The sequence below is a fragment of the Paralichthys olivaceus genome, chromosome 10 (assembly GCF_024713975.1).
Source record: "Paralichthys olivaceus isolate ysfri-2021 chromosome 10, ASM2471397v2, whole genome shotgun sequence".
In the NCBI taxonomy this organism is placed as follows: domain Eukaryota; kingdom Metazoa; phylum Chordata; class Actinopteri; order Pleuronectiformes; family Paralichthyidae; genus Paralichthys; species Paralichthys olivaceus.
Window position 1 is genome coordinate 13,756,530 of NC_091102.1, and position 23,553 is coordinate 13,780,082.

At 39.7% G+C, this 23,553-nt stretch overlaps 1 protein-coding gene across 9 annotated transcripts; it reads left to right on the forward strand.

The window, feature by feature from the left end:
* The first annotated feature begins 352 nt into the window (after positions 1–352).
* Positions 353–22,953, forward strand: ikzf2 (IKAROS family zinc finger 2). Of its 9 annotated transcripts, none has more exons than XM_069533023.1 (9): positions 353–726; positions 1,995–2,129; positions 3,443–3,489; positions 9,635–9,736; positions 12,477–12,668; positions 13,539–13,706; positions 16,635–16,772; positions 17,272–17,403; positions 18,277–22,953. In XM_069533023.1, the coding sequence occupies exons 3-9, from the start codon at positions 3,462–3,464 to the stop codon at positions 19,080–19,082; spliced, it is 1,566 nt and encodes a 521-aa protein (XP_069389124.1). In that variant the 5' UTR covers positions 353–726; positions 1,995–2,129; positions 3,443–3,461; the 3' UTR covers positions 19,083–22,953. The 9 variants fall into 9 exon arrangements, with proteins under 9 accessions (XP_069389124.1, XP_069389125.1, XP_069389123.1 ...); XM_069533024.1 differs by having other exon boundaries at positions 479–726; positions 2,046–2,129; XM_069533022.1 differs by having other exon boundaries at positions 480–726; positions 829–2,129.
* Positions 22,954–23,553: the final 600 nt, after the last annotated feature.

Sequence of the window (23,553 nt, forward strand, 5' to 3'; positions counted from 1 at the left end):
ATCATAGAAATATTAAATCAAAAATATGATATAAATACTCTTGCTATCACTGTTATTGTATATATATGTTACCAAAACAGTAAAATGCATTTAATACTGTATTTTATTGGGTACACTGTGATCCCTTCCACATAGAAATACTTGAAAAATTCAAAACGTTATATGTACATGCACATATATAATTCTAATTGCATTATATACTGTATGTTCTTGGGTGCACTGTGATCCCTTCCCCATGCGTAACAAAAGGAAAAATTGTATCTACACACTCACATATCCACTTTTGAATGCATTTAATACGGTATGTTCTTGGGTCCACTGTAATCCCTTCCCTGTAAAATACCTGAGCAGTGTGCCACTCGTATAACCAGGCTGCAGCCTCAGAAACAAGAGGCCCCTTGTAACCTAATCGATCGCCGAGCAGAGGCAGACTGGGTCCTCGCTCTGTCTGGATACGATTCTCTGTGTGTCACACCAACTTCCCAGAATAGCCACTCGAGCGGGCGGGCTTGTCTTCTGCGCTGCGCTGCTCTGGAGGAGATGGAGGAGGAAGTCAGCGGTGGATTTAACAACTGTTGCTTTTGTCGCTGCTGCGGAACCAAACTACCTTTCAGCCGGCGCTGCGTGGCGCACGCCGGGCTGGAATGAAGTCTATTCCAGGGCGAGACATTCAGTCTGGATCAATGTGCAAGTTGGAGGGAATACTCAAACTCCTGCGTGTTTAAGGTAAATGATAATAACAATAGAGGGGTGGGAGCGAAAGACAGACACGTGCATGAATCCGTTTCCTGTATTAACTGAGCCATTCTGCTTTATGTGGCCGTTCAGCACCGCTCTGCTGTGAACAGGCTTCACCGACGCTTCAGACTTTGCTGGGGGCGCATGTCTGCAGCAGCAGCAGCAGACGATGGAGCGTCTGTGTGATGAATGGAAAAGCCAGACGGGCTCTGCTGTAGACTGCAGTGATCGGATAACCTGTTGAATTGCAGCTGTCAGTCAGTACCGAGCCATGCAAGCAACACAGACCGCAACAAACACTGCACTTAATGCCAGGAGCAGCGCGTTGGCACAATAGCCTCGCAAAAAGTCGCATTTTTTTTGCAGCTGGTGGTTATTTGTTTGCAGATATGCTGCTGTTGTCTGTCAGGTTAGCGCTCCCTGACGTCCCCCCTGCTTCATCTGTCTCTACATGTACACGATTGGACCTTATTTCTGCCGCTGATACTAATATTAACCTTAAAGCCATGGTGGACACAGAGCGAAGTGGTGTCAAAGGTGGCAGGCCTATCAGTGGGGGGGGGGTTTCGTCTTAAAATGTCTGATCTGACAATTAACATTTAGTTGTATAAAGCTACATGCATTTTAAAGGTGGTGGCCATGCAGCAGTTTACGCACGGTTTAATTTGCCGTTCCAACACATTCATGTCCCCCAATATCCCCGCAGCAGAAGCAGCAGTGGCAGCGCGTAATAGGCTCAGTTTGTACAGGACCTTGAGTCACATCTCCATGTTAAAAAAAAAAAAAGCTTTTCAAACTGCCTGCCTACGGATTTCCAGTCCCTCGACTGTTGAGAGTAAAGCTTGGCTGCTCCCTGCCGCTATGGCTAATTCCTTAGGAACCGGTGGATCCAGTTTGATCCATCCCTCTCTTTCTTTCTTTGCCTTACCAACCTGTTGAGTCGTCCCCCCTCAGTGCTCCTACTGCAAAAAGAAAGACAGAAAAGTTGAATGTGAGAGGCTCAGGAGGTGGTTGCGTGACTCCTGGTGAGATAGCACCAGTGTGTGTAGAGTGAATGCACAGGTCGGTGGGACAGTATCGGTTAGAACGTGGAAACTCGACGGGACGCGTCTTTTACGCAGCGACAGCCACCTGTAGGACTCGGTGGATGCGCTCCTCCGAAACCTTCTTCTGCTTTTCTTAACTTGCTTTCCACATCTTTTCTGTGGACCGTTGTTGAAACTTGTTGACTTTAGACATTTTTTTTTATTCCATAGTGTGATATCACTGGACGGAATAAGTCATTTTGACTTTTTCGTCTCTTTAAGGGAGGTGGAGACAACTTAACCACCCCCTCCCTTCGTCCTGGACTGAAATCACCGACTGTCTTTGCACAGGGGAGACACTTGAAGGTAATTATGTCAATCCAGCATTAAATGACATGTTACTTTCTTGTTTAGTTTTGTGTTTGGTTTGAATTCATTTATGATACAGTTCTGCATGGTCAAAGTTGTCTACATGTAGCTGCTGAGGAGGAGGGAGGCTCATTTAAGAACTCTTAAATAGTCTGAGATAACTATAATCTTAAATACTCAGTAAACTGCTATAAGAACATAGTTGAACAAAATAAGGATGTGGGACATTTGGCCTTTATATGTTATTTTCCTCCCAATGATGAAAGGGTTAAGTGTCATGTTCTTCAAGGAAGCCAGCACTTGCTCTGTGGTTTATTACGAATTAGCTATGTTATTTAACAGAATATACATAATATTAAAAAATAACTTTGACACAAGTCTTGCTCTTCCAAATTCATTTATTGTAACACAGTGTCTTTATGTCTGGGCTTTAACTGATTTTCTATTCAACAATAACAAAGGGTTTGAATGATAAAGATGGATTCAAACTCATAAAAATACCTAAATTACAGCTTAAAAGTAATGTACAAGTTATCAGCAACCTACAAGGTGACGGTGGTAACCATATCTTTTCAACATGCTAGTAAATGTTCAAACAAACATGAAGTTTAAAATCGAGGTGCGTGTTTAAGTTCATCTCTACACAGCTGAATGCCTTTTGTTAATGTTATTTGCTGCAGGGACTGGTCAGAACTTTAGTGATATAATTGTATCCCTGAGGCAGCACAGCTATTGATCTGTAATGATAGGGTGTGTGTAGATTTCATGTATTTTGTCTGTTTTTAATGGGAAAACTTTGGCTGAAATTATCTTTCACATATTGTCTGCATGAATGAAATTTGCAATTGTCTCATTTAAAATTAAATAATTGTGGAACGGCAACATAAAGTAATTGTATAACAACTTCTACACAGACAAGAATGTACTTTCCACAGAGAATATGAAGTGGCTGATCACAAACTTAAAATAGCTTAGAGAGTAGCATGCTAAATATACGAGACAGCACAGACCAGTGCCTCTTTTGTAGAACCCTCAGATTCATGCATCTACAGCTGCATAGCTGCTATAATATTCATGTGATTTGAAAGTTATTAATATTTTTCAGATTAATGGTGTTTATTTGAATACTTAATGAAGGTCAATCCTGTATCTGAACACCGTTGTTTACACATACCTCAGGCTCTATAGCTTTTCAAATGCACACATTCAGTTGAAGAATTCAAATTAAAAGCATGACATATATGCATCTGTGCAAAAAAGGCCTTTTTGTCACAGAAACTTAAAGGTCACATTCTTTTTGTTCCCTGCAGGACTCCCAAAGCACTTGAGATGGAGACTCCCGATGGCCACTGTGCGAGTAAGTCCTCGTATTGCTCACAGATTACAATCAATTCACGCTGACACTCACTGACCCACAATTTATGACCAAGGACAGAGTTTATTATCAAATGTGTCTGCGCTTTGTTGTTCTGATGATAATGATGATTGTGATGACAATGACTGAGTCTGTGTGTAATTGTATTACTCTGGCTTTAGTGTTCCTAACTCACTTTGACTTTGGCATTGTTTTCAACTTTTTGACATTAGGATGATACAAAAAACAACATTTATACAATCACAACAAAATCGAGGGATTTTCCCCTGGTGCAGTCTTTTTCCTGTTCAACCCTTAAAAGATGCATTTGCCACTTCCTGTTGAATGCAGCATATACTGGATATGCACTTTGTGGTGCTCCATTGCCCTTTGCTGGTTTCCTTTGGGCTGCTCTCTTAAACATAGCACCAGCCCCCCCATACATACTTTACTTCATCTTTATAACAGGTAGCGGGTTGTTGATGACACCATGACTTTTAGGTCTCCATTGGGGGTTTGTTGTTGAAGGAACACTTGGCAGGCGGGGTAGGGGTGTTGGCGGAGTAAGAAATGGAAGCTTTGCCTCTCCCTGTCAATCTGTGGGCAGGTTCTGAAATGATGGAACAAGGAGTTGGTTCAGTCAGTGTGAAACTGCGGAAAACATATCTTACATCTTTGTTGAGTGACATTTGAATTCTATTTGGTCTCACGTATTACTATGTGTATAGTACGATATGTTCAATACATTTGCAAGGCACTGATAACTGAGAACATTTTTTGTAGGTCATATTCTTGAACCATCTTCCACACTCACTACTGGACCCTACTTTACTATAATCTACTTGACCCTCTTACATGCTAACATGTTCCTCTACGCAGCATCATAGATCACATGAATATGCATAGCAATAGAATCCTTGGGTCTCTTTAAACACAACTAAGCTCTTGTACATAAATTGTACTAATGTTTGATAGTATATATAAGACAGTGAGATAGTATAAGTGGTGTGTTTTAAAAAAGGACGTATACATTTAATGGAAAACGTTTGTTGAAACTGGTCATTTTATGGCTCATGTTTGTTTAAAACTAACTCAAAGAGTAAGTGGAGTGTAATTCTTCCTGGAAGGCAACAATTGGTAATAAAATATTCAAATTGATCAAACTGTTTTATCACACCTCAGTTTTTTTCCCATTTAAAAACCAGGAATCCTTACATCAACTTAATTTTATCTCAATTCTTGTTTCATTTAGTAGCTGAACTGAGGGTTCGTCCATTCACTGCTGCAGACGTTCCCACATATCTGTTGCACTTGTAGTTTGATTTGCTTTCACACATTTGTTCAGTTTTATTTCCAAACTAGACTCAAGTCTCTTCCATCATGTGAAGTTTGGTTGTTTTCTTCTAAATTCTTGGGTCTTAATGTTGCTGTAGGATGAACGCCTGATCAACCAGTCTGTCTTCCTTTGTTGCTTGCCTTTTTTATCACCATTCTAATAGCAACGTGCATTACTACTTCCTGCAGTACAGCATTGTCCCACTAATGCTTCAGAGGGTGTAGTTTGTTCCAACACTGTCTTTGTAAGCCGTCAACAACACTTGCAGACATTTTTTGGATTAACTGTGAAAGCTTAATTTACCTTTAGTTACACAAATACACACACACTCATGCATAAAAACGATTATTGGTCAATGTTATATGATAGGATAACGTGTGTATAAATTATATTGGATGATATTTTTTGCAGTTTGAATATCTGATTAGCTTACAGCATTGTATATATTTAGCTTACAGCATTGTATATATCTTCATAAATTGTAGAACCACAACAACCTGGATATTGCACTGACATAATCTGAGGCCAATAAATGCACTGTGGTTGGCTTTGAAGCAGGTACCAGCTATGTTATAATATAATATAATAATTTAAATCTGCCTTTCTTATTAAATAAACACTCACTATTATTAGTAACTGCAGGAGCTGTCTTTGACATTCGCTCTCTCTTCCAACAATAACAACACATCACCCTTCTCCATCACATCATGCACCATGATGATGTATCTCACGTGCAGTTATTCTCTCATGTAGATTATTCTACTCTCTCACATTTTATCAACAGGCACATTTTCTATATGTATCACCTCTGTTCAATCTAATTATAAGCACACTCACGTCCCTATTTTAAATAATTCAAATGTTACTCATTCCATTCCCCGTCAGCAAAGTGTTAAATGCGTGAATAACAATGTTGAGGATGATTCAATTTATCTTATTACTACCCAAGAAGAATTTGATAACTTGATCATTGTTGTTTCCTTGTTACTCAAATGTTAAATTCAAGTCTCAAGCCTCAGTGGTATGAACATAATTAAGTACAGTTTTTCCAAACAAGTTTAACAGTGTAAAAAGTTCAGAATACAAATACTATTGTCCTACACAATAAAACTATATTACTATATTACAGAATATGCTTTATTTAAAATAAAAGTAACCATTCATTAAACATGAAAAATCTCTAATAGTGCATCAGTAATACACTTAATATTATGCTATTATGCTCAAAAGTCACTGCCATGACATTCTGAAGTAAATGATTGTATGTAATTGTCCACATAGTGATTGCTAATGTTGACAAAATGCTGGTAAATGGTGTATGAAATAGTAAGCTAGTTGAATTTCTGACTACAATCCCTAATTATACTGACATCTTAACAGCTTTGTCACTTGAGCTTATGCTAGTTTTACAAACTGATGAAACAACAAACCTCACACCCGCAAATCCTGAAAGTGCCAATTCAGAGTTTTGAAGCTGATGCCCTTTCAAATATTTGAATTGCTTGCAGGGTTAATTGGGAGATACGACCTTCTGTTCTATCATCTAGTCATTAGTCACCTCGACTGCTATGCTGCTAGTAGCAAAATAATTGTCCCACACTTACCTATTGCGATAAGATTGTTTACAATCAGAGACATCTTCAGATTTTCTTGTAAACAGTAAAAAAAATGCAGTCTGTTCTGGTTTGATGCCCTGTTTATTGCTCTATTCGATGGTGGTGGCATTATAGTACACACAGGTGCAAACATATCAAAGCTAATGGTAGCTGACTGAACGGATAAAGCGAATTAAAAATAATGAGCTGCATGAGTCCTCCACATAATTGGCAAACTACTGAAAACCTTCTGACATTTTAACCCTGGCATAATGTCTGTTGAGTTCAGCCTCAGCTCATCAATGAAATCCATCGGCCTGGGGACAAAAATAATCACGTTTCCAGAGCTCTTTCTCAATAATCTGAAGGGAAACAATATCACCTTTGAAAGAAATCTTCGCTATGTTCAAATCCCCTTATACAGTACACTACCATAAATTGCCTCAATTCACAAACTCCATTACTAGAGGATAGTTTCCTTCAAAGGCTTGTTCAACCAAACATGAATAGTGCACCCATAGACAAAAAGTAAAGAGAGTGTCAACAGTTACATACAGTATATGAAGATAACATCATAAATAATGTAAGTATGACGTGTGTCATGGTTAAATGTCATGTAAGTGAGAGAATAGGACTGTGAACATCAGCAGGTGTGGAATTGTACAGATCAGATTATTACCATTCCAAGCATAATATAGGACACACACACACACACACACACACACACACACACACACACACACACACACACACACACTACACACACACACACACACACACACACACACACACACTACACACACACACACACACACACACACACACGTAAAGACTACCACAAATGGAACACACCACGCTCTCTGGCTTATCAGCAGGTGCTTCTGTGGTTCTCCTTAAATAAGTTGTATATGTAAAACTGTTTCTAATGTTACTGTAAGTAGGTGAACAAACGCTCTTATTTGCTTAACTCTGTGTAGTTTTTATTTGCTGGGTCAGTGTGTTCTGAAACTATGTTTTGAGGAAGGTTCAGGGTTTGACAGGAAAAACCAGCTCCCATACAGTGTGTATCCAACAAGCCAGAAAGGAGGACCTTGTCACTGCGGAAAAAAAAAAAATCCAGTTCCGCTCACACCTTGACTTGGGCACTGTTCAGACATTTTTTGGCATCTTATTCATGTTCACCGCATCCACAATCAGGCAAATGGAGCTTGACCTTGATTTATTTTGGTTACTTTCAGAGCCTTGTCAGAGCATATTATTTTTTCTGGAACCTAGATATCATTTATAATTGCAAGTGCTCTTTTTTTAATAAGTTGTCGGACCAGAAATTGAATGAACTCTTTTATAGATTCCTGAGAAAATGACTGTACCTTCAAAGGTATTCATTCATTTGGCATTAGTGATGAAGTCAGCATTTATTACACATACAACATTTGTTCCTTTCCATTCGTTGGAGCAGTGAATAATCTCAATTTGATGTGTTGTTCAATGTACGCTTCCCCCGGTATGTCTCAACTGTTCATATCCTGATCTTAGTGTTCAGACAAGATTGACTCAGCATGTGCAGGGCACCAATGCAAAACTTCAATCCAGTCAATTCAAGCACGTCTGTCAGTTCTTTTGTCGGTAAAAATGCTCGTACTTTACTATCTGTGTGGTTGCATTTGACCAGTATAAGCAATAGATGAACATCATTTAAATGTGTCTTCTTCTGTTTGCTAATGATTCTCTAAAGACTAAGACAGATGTCCTTTGATGTCCTCCATTGATGCCATTTTAATGACAAATAAGAACTGCTTTGGAAGATTTTTTTTTTATATTATATGGCGGTAGTGCACCTTGATGTTGGTTGCCATCTGCCAATAAACCAAATGAAGAAAAAGAAGAAGAGGAACATATGTCAATATTTAACTAATATCTGATGTATGAAGGAATTTACCATGACTCTTTCTTTTCTTTTTTTTAATAGTAGTGTTAAAATGCTTCATATTTGGTTGTTATTTGAGCAATTTGAACCCAGAAAGCACAACAAAAATATTAGTTGCCTGAGACAGTTTAGCTGTGGTGCTGCTAGGCAGCTGTCTGCGCCTGTTACAGTAATGGAAAATCCTTCATGACAAATCTGGGCCACTCCTGTCTCCAAGACAGCATTGCCAAGGGATAGCCAGTGTCGGTCACCTGAGATTTCCTCCAACCCCAACCTGTGCAACCTGAGCCCAGACCGAGGGATTGTGTCATGGACATCGTCTCCCAGTATGCCCCACTCAGCGGGCCTGCCATCACAATGGAACAATACCACACAGGAGCTTGTCAACTTCAGCAGAGCTGTCACAACAAGAGGAGATCTGACACAGATTTCTTTATCATGTATGACGGATCACTGCAGACATATTCAGCACCTACAAATTGCAGTGAGGCACTTTTTGAAGCAGTTTTAGATGTAGCATGTAGCACAGACTTTAACATTTTAAAGAAACTTAATTTATAGAAATTTCTTCAGCTACAACTATAGCCACATAATTTAAAAGCACGACATGAAACAATTTTCATAGTTGTCAATATTCTTGAGGAAAACCTTTTAATTGTGCTCGTGGTGAATGAAAGCTCGCTGTGGTTCCTAAGGGATCTGACACCTGGGTCAGCAGGGGTGTTTGCCTGTTGCTGCTGTATTGTTCCATTGACCCTGACTGGGCTAGGGTGTAAGGGGATAAGGGATTGATTTGCTCTCCCTCTGAGTGGACACAAGGCTATCCATAGCCTGGGCTCTGTACAGCCTGATGAGAGGATGCAATCTGATCCACATCTGCTGGACATTACGATCCCATAGGTGAATGAAGACAGTTGAGTTAGTTGCCTTGTGCATTCCTAGTGTGACATCTATTAATACCATTCAGGTATAGAAGGAGACCTGAGAGGGATGAAATCATTCCTAATGTGACACAACAAAGCTTCTGTATATTGTGTAAACTGTTGGCGTAGCTAGGAATTTAATTTACTTTTGTTCTTTTTCACTTTCTTTATCTGTAGTTTTCAGAAACCAATGTTTGTCACTTTCATCATTATTTTTCTTCATCTGTGTCTTCACTCCTGAAACCATATCATGGTATTCATGAGTCCTTGAGGTTTTTTTTCCACATATAGCAGCATTTTGTTGTATTGCAAACCACAGTATTGTACAACACATTGAAGAATACCTTGTTTTCTGTATGTCTCCCAGGTAATGGCCAATGCTCTCCTGGTAAGGAGAACTCAAGAGTTTTACCAGACATGTCAACACCTAATGGACAGACAGTTCCTCAGGGTCCCAATTCCCCCCGCGGTGAGTGCTCAATCAATAGAAACATGTTTATGTAGTGCAGCAACAGTTTGCACACACATACAGTTTCTCATTTGAACAACTTCTGTTGTGTTTACCACAGAATTAGATTGTGTTTCTTTGGTTTGCAGCAGAGTGGGGGACTGTCTCTGCGCCTCCTCAGGATGAGCAATTTTGAGTGCTTAAATATTCATCAGGATTGAGCAAATGAAAGTCAACAAAACAAAAAACATGATCATTGTGTTTGGCTCTTCCTTATTTTACACAAGTTTATACAAGTTACACCTTGTGCAAATCTTTCTCAATAAAGCCTACCAGAGAAGGAATCAGATTACTGTTTCCCCTGAATATGAAGGTTGGCAATTTGAAATAGATTTTATTTATGTTAAATGCGTTTGCTTTAGTTGCATCAGGAGGTTTTACATGGGAAATGTGAGCCGATCCTGATGGTTCTGTCAGTGGGTTGCATGGTAGCTTGCCTTTACTGAATGATCAATGCAAATAGATTTCTGTGTATAAGCACAATATTAGTCCAATTCAAGAAACCAGGAATGAAGTTGTCTCAAATAAGATAAATGTAATACTTCGTTCCCCTTCGCACAATTATCTGATGCCTTAGATTTGCTTTAGCTTTGTCACTGTGACGTCGTAAAGTAAGAAAAAGGGAAACTGAGTGAGACAATGGGTGACAACTGAGAAAACTGTTTCCCACAAGTTTAGAGGAACAGGGTGAAGTTTTCACAGGGAGATACTCTCCGCTGATAAGATCTGTTTTCATTATGGATGTTGCTTAAACATTTGAGGTTTTCTTACAAAAGAAGGGCTGCGTCACATCTTCTGTTGAAAAAGAGCATGAAGCGTTGTCAAACTCCAAAACCCACAAGCTGCAACATAAACTGTGCAGCAGGTGAACTGGTGTTGTGAATTCTGTCTGGTCATAGAAGATAAAGGAGTACACTTGCACCGTTTAGACCATGTGACACTGTGGGTGGTGAGATAATGCCTGAATGTCTTTGTCATAAAATTGTGTTTATCATTCAACCTTCAAATCAATTGTCAGCCTTTCCTCAGATTCTCTTTGGATTATGTGGAAACTCAGATAAATCGCAGACTCCGCTGCACCGCATTCCAAAGAGCGGCCTAAATAAATGAAATTACTGCTTTTGTCGTAAAAGCCTTTCAAGTGAATCCTCATATGACCATTCTGTGCTTCTGACGATGCCACACTGGAGAGACAGATGTAGAGATGCAAAGAGCTGAATAGCAAGGACGTTCAGGTCTGCTCTGCGTTGCCAGGATACAGCTGTTGAAGACATGGGTACTGGTGTAAGTGTTGTGCACACACTGTGGCATTGGAAACACACAGCATAAGTTAAAAGAATGCAGTGTCTTTGTGGAGGTTTCTCTCTGTAGTCTGTACAGCAAAAAAGGAAATGTTGTCTGAATTCCTTTATTTCTTTTTGCTGGACTCTCAGAGTTAAATGAATGCAGCTCCTATAAAGCCTGAGGGGACAGTTGATGGATGAAGTCTGCTTTAGTAAAACAACCACATATGCTCACACTGTAATTATTTCCCCTGCAAATCCCAGAACAAGATCATCAGGTTCTGTAGGTTTTCCTCAGGTAGTACCCATCCCCATCCAAGTGCATGTTAACAACAAGATCCCCACAGATTTACAAACACGAAGAGGGAAAAAAAAGAAAGATGACGTACTAGATTGTTCCTGATTTTGTAAAAATTCTAGTTTTTTCAAGCGTGTGTTTGAAAATGGCTGTAAATTCCAAGACAAAGGAATTCCTTTATCTCAGAGAGCCACATATAGGTGATAGTGGTCATGCTCCTGCGGATGATGGACAAAAAGCATCCATCCTAAACTTTGATCTCATGTAATGTTTACAGAATTAGAAAAATGACAAGCTGATCAGCACACCCTGCGATATGTATATCATTTAAATGGTTGAAACATTTGTACAATATTTACATCCCACAATTTTATTGGGATGAGACTGGAGGTGGATGTACCCAAGTGTAGCTGTGGATGTTTGCGCACATTGTTTCCTACTGTACTGTTATTTTTTGGGTGTTTTGTGTTTATTTTGTTAGTGTTAGCGACTGATAACTGGAAACTCCAGGTGCTAAATAGCTTCCCGCCACAACCACCCACACCCACACCCTCCCACTCACACACACACACACACGCACACACACGCACACACACGCACAAAAACGCACACACACACGCACATACACACAATCCTTTGCCCTTGTCATCCAGCCGGTCTCCCATTGCTCGTCAGGCGTTCTAAGCTACAGGGCCTCTGACACTCCCTTTCTACCTGGGGAAAGCCAGGAACCAGACCAGCCTGTTTTCTCTTTTTCTCTCTCTTGTTTCCGTCCATCCATACATCCATCTCTCTAGGAGTTGAGTTGCTAAGTTACAAGGATGGCGCCCTTCCACACGTCCATTAGTGTTATCTCTCGCACAGCTAACCCTCTTAAGTCAACACATGTCCAGTGCAGATCAATCCCTCCTACCTCCGGTCAGTCCAGTACCTCCTGAAACTACAGCACAGCCTTTACAGTCCAGCTGAGTTTCGCTGAGGCTACTCATGCTCCAACCCTAAACCAGTTCAACTCCATCATGCAACCCAGGCCCAACCTAGGCAGGTTGAACATAGAAGCATGACTGTGGCTCTCCCAATATCTTGCCTCTCAGGATTACAATTATTTTTGTTTTTACAGAACTGACAATTAAGCAAGAGGAAGACACGGTGGAGGAAACTGACAACAGAAGCCCAGCACTTGAAGAAATAGGCCAAACAGGGGAGGAATTGGTCGTATTGGAGGATTCCATGACTGGCAGTCCGAGCAACGCCCAGGATGGATTGTCTGGACCCAATACAACGGCTGATTCAGGAAGTCGGCAACCAAATGGTACATATCTGTATATTTGTAAATGCCATTAAAAGCTTATTATGCTTTATAGAAGCTGTTTGGTATAATAGGCGCAATTAACATGCCACACAATTATTCTCTTTCTAACCATTAAAATCAGGGCGGTGTGTGTGTGTAATTTCCCCATTGAGTGAGTCACAAATCACCATGGGCGTGTTCTTTTTTGTTTTGTTTGGGTTTTTTTTGTTGAAAGACAATGGTTTAGACATGGAATTGTTATCAGGAAAAAGAAATCCTTGGAATCCCCCGCAACCTGTTCCAGCAGACGCCACTGCTCTGGTTGTCACAGCATTAGGATCACATTTCTCTTTTCCATCCGTCTGAAGATCGGAAGATTTGCTCTTACATCAGAAGACGTTTATTGCGTGCACTGAAGTACATCATTCCTAAAAAGGAAATCCACCTATACGTGCTCTGCAAGAGAGATAAACAACTGGCCATCTCCATTCATTATCAGGGAAATGTGTAGTCACTTTTTTCAGTGAGCAGTGAGAGGAAATGTGTCACTAGTGCTTCATATACTGTATCTGCAGTAAACCCATTTAATTTGATGTGCATATCTCCAGAATGAATTCACAAGTGGAGAGGATGCAAGTTTAGAAGAATCAAACATTTTAGTCTTAGTTTTTCATGATTTTCATCAGTATTCATCTACAGGAAGTTGCTGAAGGAGTCACATGAGGACAATCTGATAGACTGGATTTTTCATTTATCGTTGCCGCAGCAACAAGAACGGAAAAAAGAAGTTTAATCTACAAGTAAAAAAAACTCTTTGCTCGGCTGTTGATACTTTCTGAAAATCATCTTCCACGACGTGCAGTATTGACTTCCTGTGCCTGTCTCCATTAGGTGAGAGGCCATTCCAGTGCAAACAATGTGGTGTCTCGTTCACCCAGAAGGGAAACCTGCTGCGACACATCAAGCTGCACACGGGCGAAAAACCATTCAAATGCCCCTTCTGCAGCTACGCCTGCCGGCGGCGCGATGCCCTCACTGGTCATTTGCGCACTCATGCTGGTAAGACTCCTCTATGCCCGCTTATCCTCTCTTTTTTTTTATCACCCACTTCTGTTCCCCAGAGGAGGCTTCATTGATCAGACAAGCTTTAGAGATCAACCCATGATGCTTTTAATGCCTGGATATTTATTTTTAGAGATATTTGAGACGGACCCTTGCCAATTTTTTTTTTTTGCAAATAATTATGCCCACACTCTTCAATTCCTTTGTATCACCAGTCTGTCTGTGTCCTTTGGAAATCAAAGATCTCTAAAATATACCTACAGAGAGCCAAACCATGTTGCACCAGGAAGAATGTAGGCCCCAATGTTATAACAGTCCTTGTGTTAGAAGTAATTTTTCTATTTTTTATAAAAAGCAAACACTACAGGCTTGTTTCAGATATATCCTTCTAAAGCTGAGTGGGCTCGTGTATGAGCTACAACCATACATTCTGGTTGGCGACTCTCTGTTTATTGTTAGATCGATGCAGTGGTGTGTGTTATAGACGGTGCTGTGAGTGTTTTGTGGTTAGGTACCAAGGACATGCTGTTGCTTAGTTGCTTGAGTTGCTTAGGAGGAAACTATCAGTTGAGAAACATGAGGGGAGTGTTGCCTGTCTGTCTTAACTGTAACCCACTTTTCTAAATATCACAGAGGATGTGCTCTCCCCTCTGTGGCATCACTGAAATGAAGGTCAGGCCATAAAGTAATTTCTACTTGCGATGCCCCCATGGGGTTTAGTTTACTCATTCATATTAGTTCTCCCCATGTGTCAGGGTGCGTTGGATTTGTTTGTTTGGCCTCTTGCATGTCTGTAATCTCAAAAATTGTTTTCACACTTTGCTTAGCATACATTTTTTTCACAGCCGCCTGTCACCATCAACCACGACTATTTTCCCATTCTCACTTCCTTCATTGTACAGATGAACTTTTTTTTCCTACTGTTAAATCATTTGTATTAGTTACTCCTGTCATTCTCTGGTAATTGAGGACAGTGAGGAATCTGACTAATGCTAAGTACTGCTGTCCTGAGTACTGCCTGGTCTCTGGGTGATGCAAACCTGGCAGCTTTGGCTTGGTGCCCCGCCAGAAAGAGCAGGTGTTGCAGAAAGAGGGAAATAAAACATAAAAAGTGAGGTCAGGCGAGGAAAAGAAATATGCATGACAAGAGTGGGAGCTATGTGAAGAAAGGAACAGCAGAGCGAGTGTTGTGCCACAAGCCTGGTTAAACGTTGCTGCATGACACACATGGCACTTTGGTGGAATGACAATGCAGGAAAAATCGCAGCATCACAGGCAAATGATTTTGCATTTTGTAAGACAGAAGTAAAAAATTCAAGCCAGTTCCCGTATATTAGCCAAATACGATCAGTCAAGTGAGTGTGAGTGTGCGGTGTGGACGTTTGCATGAATAAGAATAGCAGAGGAGAGGAGGAGTCTTCAGGCCTATCTAACATCTGCACATGGCCGTGAATGTGTGTGCGTGTGTGTGTGTGTGTGTGTGTGTGTGTGTGTGTGTGTGTGTGTGTGTGTGAGAACAAGAAAGCAAGACTTGATTTAATGATGACATCACAGGTACATGTCAGCTCTAACTTAAATAATATTGAAACCCTTTATCATAAGCCGCAACTTTTGTTTTAATCTGTCAGAAGACACAAGTGTGATTCATAGACCACACGAGAATGGAATGACACGTTTTCACAGACAAAAATGACTGATGGTGTCATTTGGTAACAAGTGGGTTAATTAAAACACAGTCCTGGAAAGACAATCAGATATTTACAGCTGGAATATTCTTGACTTCCTGAGTGGTTTTTTTCTTATTATTATCTTTAAGAAATGCAACATCCTCTTGTGTGAGAAACTCACATGCACATGTAAACTACCACCTCTACCTCGTATTGTGTGTGCGCCTGTGCTGTTATGTGTGTCACCATCTTCTTGCCTCAGACCGAAATGACAAGTTTTGGTTTTCTCTGTTCTCACAGTGTCAACAGCTCGTCAGCTCATCTTCTTCTAGTAATAACTGTCACAAATATCTCACTGCTGCACTATGCTCATCATTAGTAGGTTCAACCAGTTCACTCACTGCAGTCCCTTTCTGAGTCATTCCATTGGTTTTGAGTAGTAGCTTGTATTCTACCACAGGACACAGTGTCAGCACTGTCTGTCTGGGTAAGATCAACTTAAATTCATTATGTGCAATAGATTGGTGATATCTTTGACCTTCATTTGACAATTATTTTCCTGTATCTGTTACAATAATGATAATGCTTCTACAAATAATAATGATGATGATACATTTTATTTATGTATTGCTTTTCAAAGAACTCAAAGATACTTTACATAGTATCATATTGTTGAGATCAGTCACTTGACAATCTCTGTGGGTATATGACTTTAAATAACCACCTCTCCGCTTCTTTTTTCATCTTTTAATAATTTTTGTTTTCACTCAATCCACTCCCACAGCGATCGTTTTGATAAGGCGATGAACTAGATGGAAGAATGGATGGGCTGAGGTAGATGTAAAGGATATGTCGTGTTATATATATTTCCACTTGTGTCGGTAGGAAGGAATTGAATAGAACAGAAATGGCACAATGAATCACACCCCACCTCCATAAAACTTATACACTGGAGTTGGGTTTCCTACCACCACCATGGGATGATCAACTCTGCTGTTCACTCATGTCGCTTTGCCCCAGCGGTGGGAGTCAGCCTTATGCTTCAGAGAGAGCTAAGTGTCTGCTGACTTCTTTGTGCACCGGTCGCCCACAACTCTGTCTGGCAACAGTTGAGTGGAATCCTCACACTGTAGTAGTGGAACACCCATGATCTCAGAGGCTTCGCTTCTGGTTTGTTTGTACTATACTGACTGTTCACTACTAGGCACTGCACACGCAGTCAATGAGATTAATGTGCCCTCCCTTGAATGTCTTTTAGTTGGCAAACCGCACAAGTGTAACTACTGTGGGCGGAGTTACAAGCAGCGCACGTCTTTGGAGGAGCATAAAGAGCGATGCCACAGTTACCTGCAAGGTATTGGTCTGGATCCAACTGCCCACACCAGCCCTTACACAGGTAAATCATTCGACTAAATCTGAAACCATGGAGGAAATTACGGTGGTTTGAATGTGTAATGGAAACAGTAATGCAGTGCGATGGATTGCATCATCAGAGCTGCATCTCAGAGGAGAAAATAGTGTATGGTATTAGCATCTATCATTAATTATTATCAGTATATTGTAATTAATACAGTTGTATGATTTAATGGAGGCGGGATGAATAAACGAATGAAAACAGATTCAGATCAGAGACACCTAAATACATTGCTACTTTAATACATGTTTTTTTTCTTATTTACCACTTTTTTGTTTTTCAAGAGTTCTCAAATTATTGCTGTACAACTTTAATAATTTAACTTTAATTACCAAATTGCTCAAGGAATATGTGTGGCACACATATGAGGTCGAGGTAAATTCATGGGTGAATTGTTGGCCATGATTTTAAGAAATTATGAAAAAGCCCATTAAAATTTCCTTTTCTCTTTCTAATACCCTTCCCCTCTCAATCTGTCAAGGTGAGGTTCCTAAAGAGCCGAGGGCCATGGCAGAGGCAAACGCCATGGCAACCTTCGATAGGCCGCCAGTTATTGAGAGGCTGCATAGCAATGTGGGCAAGAGGAAGAGCACCACGCCCCAGAAGTTTGTGGGTGGGTATTTAGAACATAGACTGATAGACTTTTAACTTTTATCTTTAGTGTGGAGATGGACTCCATGAGAAGCAGATGAATGAGTATTAAGTCAGTTGAAAAAAAATAGTGGGGAGTCCTGCACTGATGGATTTCCATGCAAATCATAATTATGTTGTCAGGTCATGTCACATTATGATGAATTGTTTTTATATTTCAACTGAACTTAACTGACTGAGTAATGTGGGCTTGCAGGACTCTTGTATGTTTTAGTTTAATTCTCACACAGCAATACCCCCTACTGCTGATTTTACTTTTTGCTAGTTGTCTGAAATACTAAGTTGACATATTCTTGGTTCATGTGTTTACATAGTTTCGTTCTTTTTTTTTTTTTTCTTTCCAAGTTTTATGTAATGCAAAACACATAATAAAACGCGGTGGCCCTGCCCTACTTATGAACACAGATTATTTTTTTCTGTGTTTGGTTTTATTTGCCACACTATTAGAGAAACAGCAAACTAGAGCAAACAGATGACTGAGAGGCAAGGAAATGTTTTTTTTCACTGTGGTTAGGCACACCTGTGGCTTTGCCATTGCTGTTATTGAGAGAAAACAGTTCACCGCATCCCTGTTCTGGAGGGGTTAAACAGTGCAGTGGTAGATGGATGGGGCTTTCCACCTCATGTGACTTGTACATACAGAACATCACGCACAAAAGTGTGAAAAACAAGCACTGAAATATCAGAAAGATGTCATTTTAAAGGCTAGAACATCATCTATTGCTCTTGTTTTCTTTCTTTAAATCTTTTACAGCATAAATTTTCATGTTTTAGTTTTTGTCTTAAAACTTGAAATTGGCATCATCATTTTAATTCCACACACTCTTTCATCCAGGTGAAAAGATGGTTCGCTACAGCTACCCTGATATAGGCTATGAGATGGGCATTAAGTATGAAAAGCAGGCTGAGCTGATACCAGCCCATATGATGGACCAGGCCATCAGCAATGCTATCACGTACCTAGGATCGGACAGCCTTCGGCCCATGCTCCACCATACAGGGCCCCCTCTCTCTATGGCTGAAGTGGTGCCCATGGTCAACCCCCTCTACCACCATGTCCTGCCATTGGGCCACCGTACAGAGCATCCAGGAAACTGTGATTCGCTGCCACCACATCCGCCTCAGTCCAATAACTTCCCCAGCCACCCCACCTCAAATGGCCCCACTGCTCTAACCAGGCAGGACAAGCCACCCCAGTCAGGGCACGAGGAATCACCCAGCAACAGCGGAGTCGACTCTGCAGACTCGGCTCGGAGCAGCCCTCAGGAGAGACAGGGCCACCATGGGGTCCATCCCCCTCCTGGCCTCAGGTCTCGAGTGAGTCCAGCGGTGATATGCTCAAGTGAGCGGGTGACGGAACCATCACTGAGAGCAGGGATGGGGACTGGGCTGATGCGAGTGGCCGCAGAGAGGCCCATGAGCCAGAGAGGGGTGAGGGTGTTTGCACGAGAGGGGCAGGAGCTGCGGGCCTTCCAGTGCAGGCACTGCCAGGTGCTGTTCCTGGACCATGTTATGTACACCATCCACATGGGTTGCCACGGTTACAGAGATCCACTGGAGTGCAACATCTGTGGGCACCGCAGCAAAGATCGCTACGAGTTCTCCTCTCACATCGTCCGTGGTGAACACACCTTCCAGTGAAAGCATGCGTGGGGATTAAGAGGAAGACAAAGAAGGGAATGGAGCAATAGCCTGATATCCATTCTTATCCCCAGACCTCTGAGACTGAACAGCTGAAGAGCACTGTATTCAAGTGTAGCACAATCAAAGACTTCTTTTTAAGCTACTTATTGTGAATCAGAACATTTTACAACAATCATATGAAGGTATGGGCCAAAGACACATTTTCTACATATTTAATTAATAATTAAATATAGAAGAAGGAAGGTAAGTTCATGTATTTTGTATAAAGCAGCTGTCAGATGACTATTTTTTTTCTTCTTCTTTGTCTAATTCGTCTTATTTGGAAATGTCTCCTTTTCTCCTTGTTCCTTCAACACCTTGTGGGCTTCATGTGGTGTATGAGATTAAAGTTTTAGTTCAGCACCAGTGACGTGAGTTAAGTATAACAAGACTTCTAGTCTTAATTCTGAAAAAAACAAAAAAAACAAATACAATAAATAATAATAATAATGATGGAAGTTATTATTATTATTATTATTATTGTTATTATTATGTTGAATACTTATTGTGGCATATTTTACAGCCTTTGTGTAGTTTCCTTTTTTGTCCATGACATCACTTTGGCCATCATGGTAATGTTTTCTCTTTAAACAATGATGTAATGGTATGGATATCTGGTGCTGTGTTTCTGAACTGCAAGCAGTTTGGTGACCAATGGACACGAATAGTTCAGAGAAATCTGAGGCATTAAGTGAAATCTATGAAAAGTGTTGGTACAAGTAGCAAATGAATAACACAAACAAAAACTAGTTTAACATACTAATTTGTTAACAGTATATGGTAATCATACATGCAGTTTCCCATTGCAACATGCATATTTGATTTTAATTTTTAAGCTGAAGTTAGGAAAGCCACAACTACCTCTCAGCAACCACTTTGAGATTTGCAGATGACGTGAGAGCCTGCATTGATCATATTTTACATATTGACTTTTTTGTACATTAGGGTTTTTTTCAATCACAATTCAAGCAAGTTTTTTAGTCAACCAATTAATTTTTGACTTTCACCGGCTGGTACAAAACCTTTTTGTGCCACTAATATCAACCTCGACTTTAGAAAAAAGGCTTTATCTCATGGAAATGATTTAGATTTTGTGTGTTGAGTTGAATGTACTCAAATACAATATACAATTTTCTAAATATAATCCAAGATTTAAAAAAATTATGTAAATTAATTTAAATATTTTGACAAGCTTCTGCATAACAAGCATTTCAAATGCAGACATTTTAGGTTGGATAAACTTACTTTCAGTTAGTAAGGCTAACTTGCTAACCGTTACAAGTATAATGAACTTAACATTATATAATCTGACAAAGTTACAGAATGTAAATTCTTATATTTGTAAATCTTTTTTTTTTTTTTTTAATTAGACAAAATGTTGTTGTATTATGACTTATTTCTCTCCAATGTATTCGGTTTGCACTTAAAAGTTTGAATTGTTGATGAAGAAGCAAAATCCCATTGAAAGGATAGAACACAAAGTGTAGCCTCATGGTTCTTGACCTTGAATCGTGATAACTTGTGGGCTGTGTTGCTTGCAGCGTTAGGATACAGCTTAATCGTTTAACTTTGAGTATCACAGTTTGTTTGATAGTGGCAGACTTCCACATTGTCAGCCGGGGTGGTAAAGTAACAGTTTTACTTTAATAACTTTAAGATGGTTTACCTCACTTTATGCCATAAGTCTGTCTCTTTAATGTTGTCCACTTTGTTTTAAGTTGAACTGGTTTGTGTGTGTATAAGTGTTGTGGCTCTTTTTGCAGGGTATTGGGTATCGAAATATCTGCTTATATCTGTGGTTTCAATGCCATCTGTCATCCTATTTGTACCTCATGACAAATACAGCAAAACATCACTGAAATACTTTGTCCTAGGCACCTTAAGATTCTGCCTTGAACAGCTTAAAATGAAGCTTAACGCTTATAATGTAGTCGGAAGTGAGGGAATTCTTCATGTGAATTTGCCTGACGCTGGTTTTAATATCAACATGATCTTGTTTGGCTGCTCATTCACTGCTTGTCACACACGCTAATGCCTTTAACTTTTCCTCACTCTGAATCTTGCTCTTTGCTCTGACGTAATGCTGCCATATTACTGTTCGAACTTTAACAGGCACCATGATAGAGAGTTAATGTGAGTTACCACATAGTTCTATTCTAAAGGCACTTCCAAAAACTGGTAGCATTCCTAGTCACCTCTGTGACCCTGCTTCAGCATTAAAAGCTTGTGCATGTAACATATTAATGGTGAGTGGGGGATTTTAATCACCAAATCTATTGTCAATCGGCTGCTGTATGTTGAAGTATTCAGATTTTGATCACAGGGTGAGTTGCAGCTCCTCCATAGTTACCGGCTCTGCTTGTGAAAGGACTCGGACGTGGCTGTGCTTTGTACAGTAGACTATGCACTTTAAGTCTGTACACTGCTTTGAGGCAGCATTGTCTGTAAGTTGTTACATTAAAGTGTAGGTTGAGTGGAAAACCCTCCCTGACAGAATAAAGCTCCTTTGTTATAAATGAACAATATCGAGAGAAATAAGGAAATAAGACTCCACAGAGGCTTTGCTTTGCTGTCTGCTGGACATGTTGTCTTTGGAGCTCAGTGTTCTACTTGTCCATGTTCAATATGTACTTTTGATCAAAAGGCAGCTTTTTCTCTGTTTACATATTGCTTCTCTTTTGCGCAAATGATGCCCAGCTGGCATAAAATACGTGCTGCCTGTATCGGCACTGGAAATTGTTTACAACTCGCAGCTGTAATATTGACTCTATACATTCGTCTACTATATTACTCATGTATAAATCAATCGAACAATAATGAAAATATATAAATATATATATATAATCATGTGAAAGCCTTAGCCATTTAGACAGGTGACCTCCTAAAAGAACATATCTTTTGAATTATCCCAAGGTAAAACAAAGAGATTAAAAATTGTATTTATAATTATTATTTACTCAGTGAGCCCTCATGTCCTATGAATGTGGGCGTTGTCACCCTAATTTGTCATTTAATTTGTACATATAAATGTTCAAATGTTTTGCTCCCATATGTCATTACACATCCTTTGCAGCCATATGAACAAAAACGAGTTTTAGAAAAAGGTCTCTGTCAGCTCTCCTTGTCAGTGAGGAGTTTACTTGAAGATGTAAATCGTTGGTTTTGTTTCACACTGCGGGGGATGTTTTCTTTTGTACATTTTGAAAGTGAATGTGCTAAATGTCTATTTTTCTGCTGAAATGTTCATACAAATAGTTTTGTGAACTTTGTGTGTTTTTTTAAGTTGAAAAATGTTTACAAAAATGTACATGGCAGGGTTCAGGTATATTGTATTTTTTAAGAAATAATATATGACCGGTGTATATTTTGGCACTGAATTTCGACTTTATCAATGTGTGCCGATTGATCATCTCGGATGTTGACGACAATTTTTGATGCGAGGGCTCTCAGGTATTTGCATAGGTTGTGTATTTTCATGTCCTACAATATGTGATTTATTTATCAAAAAAAGATGCACATGAATTAAAATTCTTTGATCATTTCTCTTGACTTAAATCAGTCCAGTACTGAATGTGGTGAAGGACATTGGAGGATTGTTCAGCCCGTTTTATTTTTTTCATCATCATCAGTAACAATACATGAAGACACACTGCAGTGAAGAATACTATGTATATTAGGAGGCATGGGTTTCTCTCTATTGACATGATTTTACTTCTTTTCCTGTTTTGTGAATTTTGAAACAGGAAGTGAGACATATTGTTGTATAGTTTTCTTCAAAACATGCAAACTGTATCTGACTTGCAATTAAAATATTTTATTGTGAAAAAAACTGCAGTGCTTAAATCGTGTGAGAGCAAATCAGGAAAAAGGAATAAAAAAGGGAAAATATGTCTTCAGACGTGACTTGAACACTAACTCACTTCTCTGCCACTCTCTTTATTTGATTTTGTGACTTAGACCATATTAACAAATTGGTTTTGCACAATGAAGTAAAAATCCACAATGATCAGATAGTAAAGAAGTTATTAAGAGACATTTAGAACTTGTTTGAGGTTCCACGTGTTGAAATTGGAATGGAAGGCTTTTAACAGTCAATCCGAAAATGTGGCCTTATCACCACAGGTCACTGTGTGTCAGCCCACAGTCATTTTTCTCACAACTATTTTTTCTGTCTCTGCAGCTCGGTTAAACGAGAGGCTCATTCAATTAATTCAATTCAATTATTTTTATTTGATTTTCTTCAGCACACATAATAAATAAATATATAAATAGAAAAATGACAAATAACAATACACAGTGCAGTGCAATTAGAAAATGCAAAGTTGACGTGCAGAAATGACCACACATGAAAGTCAACAAACCAACAACATGTATAGCCCAATCAATACAACCACAAAAACAGCAACACTGTTATCAATACAAAATTAAA